This window comes from Ictidomys tridecemlineatus, chromosome 5 (assembly GCF_052094955.1).
Source record: "Ictidomys tridecemlineatus isolate mIctTri1 chromosome 5, mIctTri1.hap1, whole genome shotgun sequence".
Classification (NCBI taxonomy): Eukaryota; Metazoa; Chordata; class Mammalia; order Rodentia; family Sciuridae; genus Ictidomys; species Ictidomys tridecemlineatus.
The window spans coordinates 48,291,563-48,296,649 of record NC_135481.1 but is presented as its reverse complement, the minus strand read 5'-3'; the positions used below and the strand labels follow the sequence as shown (position 1 = coordinate 48,296,649).

At 36.0% G+C, this 5,087-nt stretch overlaps 1 protein-coding gene across 1 annotated transcript; it reads left to right on the top strand.

Annotated features, from left to right (window-relative positions):
* The first annotated feature begins 1,623 nt into the window (after positions 1-1,623).
* LOC101965512 (olfactory receptor 11G2) lies at positions 1,624-2,598 on the top strand. The gene has a single exon (XM_005341419.1). It carries the CDS (start codon positions 1,624-1,626, stop codon positions 2,596-2,598), a length of 975 nt encoding a protein of 324 aa, XP_005341476.1.
* The last annotated feature ends 2,489 nt before the right edge of the window (positions 2,599-5,087 follow it).

Genomic DNA, 5,087 nt, shown 5'->3' with positions numbered 1-5,087 from the left:
GATGAAAATATTGTGCAAATGATTATTAGACTGTGATGTTTGGGGAACAATGAAAAGGAAAAAGTTATTCTTAGAGCAGATGCAAATGTTTCTAACATTTTCATCTGCAGTTTATTGAAAACATAGCTGTGGAACCCACAGTTACAAAGGGAAGACTGTATCAACAACAGTCATTTCACTTTAAACACTAAATGTGATAGCCAAGAGCAGGGTCCTAAGCAAGTAAGGCACATAAGAGTTAAACTTCATCTCTGACAACAGACTGTGAGGGGGTGGCACAAGTGAGTGAAGCAAAAAATCATGTTTCAAGGTTGTGTCAACAGAAAAGACCTACAATGGCTGTAACAAGTACTAAAGTGTTTATATACCAAAAGGATGCAAAAGAATAAGCACAGAAATCAGCTGTTAGAAAATAATATGGAAACTACACGCACACACACAAAAAAAAACCACAACTTCTGTCCATTTCACAATGGTGTTTTTGCTTTGTTTGTTTGGGCACTAGAGAAAGAACCCAGAGGTGTTTTACAACTGAGCTACATGTCCACACAACTTTTATTTCAGTCAGGGTTCTCACTAAATTGTGTAGGTTGTTCTTAACTTGCAATCACACTGCCTTAGACTCCAAAATCACTGGAATTGCAGGTTAGCTCTTCGGCAGCAAAATTGTTCACATTATATATTGTAGATGTTGACAAAAATTTCTCTTCTAGGTCATTAGCCCAAGTAGCAAATCTCATTTTCACATTCACATGGAGATCAATCAAAATTTTCAACCAGAGAATTTCAGGTATAAAAGTATAAAACTCTTCCCCACAACATGCAGCTGAAATCACCATTCTTGATAAACAAACAAACAAAAAAAAACACTTCCTAGACACCAAATATGCAATGAATATTATATAAAAAACATATATTTTATCCCTGAAAAGTCTTTTTAAAACCATTTTACAATATCACAAAAAGGCAAAAAGAAGAATATGATCAGCTTCATTAATTCTATTACCATGAGTCAGGACCTTTGGAAATATTTTAATGTAATACTTCACTTGCTACCATTATCAATATGACCAATTTTAATAAATTATCTTTATATTATGCTTTATAAAAAGCTTCATATACACTGAGACTATGTGGTAAACATATAGCAACTTACAGAAATGTAGATGAAGCAACTTACTAAACTATAAAGATGCACCACCTTATTTTGGCTTTGTATTATTATCGGTAATTTAAAAATAAAATTTTACTCTTGAGAAAAAGGTTGTGGAGACGACTGTCTTATTGCTATTAACAGACACTTGATTGTTTATAATTTAATGAAAAAATATTCAAAAGAATATACCACAATGAATCCTAAATATATATGTAATTAAAATAATAAAGGTGATTAATATAGCAGAGCAAGAAATCAGGGGAAGGGAAGTACTGGGGAATGAGAGTGATCAGATTATATGATGGGCATATATTAATATGACATAATGAATTCTATTTTATGTATATATAATTATAATGTACCAGTGCAATAAAAATAATAATAAAGTAATTTGATGTTTCCAGGGAAAAAACAAAATCCAACATTAAATGACAATAACCTCTGTGATCTCAGTGACTTCTACACCAATGAACGGGTCCAACCAAGAACACACACCCTCTGTTACCCACTTCATCCTCATGGGCTTTCCCTCCAGCCCAGAAATGCAGCTCCTCTACTTTGGGCTCTTCTCCATGACCTACACCCTGACCCTGATGGGGAACGCAGCCATTGCCTGTGCTGTGAGGGGAGACCAGCGTCTTCACACCCCCATGTACATCCTCCTGGGCAATTTCTCTCTCCTGGAAATATGCTATGTCACCTCCACCGTCCCCAACATGTTGGCCAACTTTCTCTCCACAAGCAAGTCCATCTCTTTTGTGAGCTGTTTTGCACAATTCTACTTCTTCTTCTCCTTTGGGTGTGATGAGGGCTTCTTCCTTTGCTTCATGGCCTTTGACAGGTGCCTTGCCATCTGCCGTCCCCTGCATTACCCACGCATCATGACCATTCAGCTGTGTACTGGCCTCGTCATCTTTGGATGGTCATGTGGGTTGATCCTCTTTATAACCCCAGTTGTTCTCATTTCACAGTTACCCTATTGTGGACCAAATATCATCAACCATTTTGTGTGTGATCCTGTCCCATTGATGATGCTGTCCTGTTCTGAAGACTCCACCACCCAGTTCATTTACTCTGCCTTCAATGCTTTCTTCATGGTTGGCACTTTTCTCTTCATTCTTTGTTCTTATGCTCTGGTGATTCTAGTTGTGGTCAGGATGCCCTCAGCAGCGAGCAAACACAAGGCTTTCTCTACTTGTGCTTCTCATCTAGCTGTGGTGGTCCTGTTTTATGGCTCTATTATGGTAATGTATGTTAGCCCTGGATCCAAACACCCAGTGGAAGTGCAGAAAATCATTACCTTATTTTATTCTGTGATAACGCCCCTCTGTAATCCTCTAATTTATAGCCTGAGGAACAAGGAAATGAAAGCTGCCCTCAGAAAAGTCTTTGGGACAGAAATATTGTTCATAAAACATAAATCAAACATCATAGCTAACTGAGTTCCTTCTCAACCTACCTAATCAGATATGATGGAGAACATTTTCTGGAGAATTCAATAATTTTGGTTAGGAAACTATTAATAAAGCCCCTTGTATCTTAAATATTACTCTTTACAATGATGGGTTAGCCTTGTTTAAGAAATAATATTATCTCAGAAAATTCATATAGAACTCAGTTTCTAAAAGGCAGTATAGATACAGTTTCAGAATTATTATTTCAGAATTAGGTGAGCACATAGAAATGTACTATAGGTACTATCCTTGTTTCCAAACTCATGCCACATTTACTGTTCTTCACTGGTTACCAAAATAGAGAAAAGATTTCTTTATGAAAAATGTCCAGCCATACTGGTGTGATCTTGTCACTCCACCTCCAAAGAACACATGGTTTTACTGTAAGGATTTCAAAACAAACAAATTAATAACCTTAGCTAGATGTAAAATAGGAGGTCATATGACACCCATGGTACAGATTAGGAATTCAGTAGCTATTTTTTTACCCCAAAGAGATGCACTAAATGTAGCGTGCTACACACTCATCAGAATATCACTCTCTGTGCTAAAGTTCATGTCGTGACAGGTTTGAGACCACATTCTATTTCAGTGTTTTTGCTTTGAGACATATTTAAGAATTACAATATTCCTCTCTAAATATCTTTTCTTCTCTGGGAATGGAACCACCATTTGACCCAGCTATACCTCTTCTTGGTCTATACCGAAAAGTCTTAAAAACAGCATTCTACAGGGACACAGCCACATCAATGTTTATAGCAGCACAATTCACAATAGCTAAACTGTGGAGCCAACCTAGATGCCCTTCAGTGGATGAATGGATTTTTTAAAAATGTGACATATATATACAATGGAATTTTACTCAGCAATAAAAGAGAACAATATCAAGGCATTTGCAGGTAAATGGATGGAGTTGCAGAAGATAATGCTAAGTGAAGTTAGCCAATCCCCCCCCCAAAAAAATGCAGAATGTTTTCTCTGATATAAGGAAGCTGACTCATAGTGGGGTAGGGAGGGGGAGCATGGGAGAAATAGATGAATTCTAGATAGGACAGAGGGGTGGGAGGGGGCAGGGAAAATGAAAGGATGCTGGAATGTGATAGACATCATTATCCAAAGTACATGTATGAAGACAAAAATTGGTATCAACATACTTTATATACAACCAGAGAGATAAAAAATTGTGCTGTATAAGTGTAATAAGAATTGTAATGCATTCCACTGTCATTTATTTTTTAAAAATATAAATTAAAAATTTTAAAATTTTTTAAAGTAAATAAAATGCTTTGAACTAAGTGATAATAAAAGCTTAAAAATCAGAAAAAAATTATCTTCTTTAAAGTGTATATAATCACAATTGTTAGTTTGATAATACCTTTTATTTTAATCCTGGTCATCAATCCTCATTAACTCTCTAAAATATAATGAAAGATAGTCAGAAAATAAGATGGAATTTACAAAACTGCATTACAGCTGATAGAAAAACACTTACATTAGAAAGCAAGGTACAAGTGTAATGGTCCTCCTTAAAGAAAGAAGAAAGGATTTGAGGTTGTCTGGGCTTTAAGAGAAAGTCTTTCTGAGCAGTTTCAAAAGAGAAGGGATATTGCTATGGTCTGGATGTAAAATGTCCCCCAAAGACTGATGAGTTGAAAGTGTAATCCCCAATGAAGAAATGTTCAATTCAGAGGTGAGTATTGGGAAGTGATTGGACCACGAGGGTTCTGCTCTCATAAATGGACTAATCATTTGATGGGTTCATAATTGTATGGACTATTTGGAAGTGGTAGAAACTTTCTAGGTAGGGCTTACTTGGAGAAAACAGATCACTGGGCCCATGGCCTGGAAGAGTGTATCTCATCCCCAGCCCTTCCTTTCTCTCTTTGCTTCCTGGCTGCCATGAGCTGAGCATCTCTGTTTCACTACATGCTGTCCACCATGACAGTCTGTCTTGCCAAAGGCCCAAAGCTATGGGGCCAGGTGACCATGCACTGAATCCTCTAAAACTGTGAGTCACAATAAATTTTTTCTACTTTAAGTTAATTATCTAGGTATTTTTGTAACAGTGACAAAGATCTGACTAACCCAACCTTCTTGAAGCAGATTTTTTTGTTGTTATTTTTATTTCACAGAAATAAAGAGAATAAAATGTGAATAATTTCTTGAACAAATCATTTTCATAGAAAAACAATTCACAACCTCACCCAAAATTTTTAGTGTAGTTGTAAGATGATGACATCTTCCTGATCATTTTAACTTTGAATTCACTTTACTTTCCTAAGTTTCCTTCATTCTATAGTCATTTATCTTTCTGAGAAGATATTTAAAGGAGATGATAAATGTGTGGTATTTAGTTAAGTGTATTGTTAGCTGTTATTAAGGTGTTTGCATTTCTTCTTCCATAAACTTTGAACCAACAATTAACTAGGTTTTGCCTATCTCAGACTATCTGTAGCCCAGCAAAACTTTAACCTCAT

Excerpts from the sequence above, each read along its gene's own strand:
- LOC101965512 (XM_005341419.1), top strand. The coding sequence starts at position 1,624 with ATGAACGGGTCCAACCAAGAACACACACCCTCTGTTACCCACTTCATC.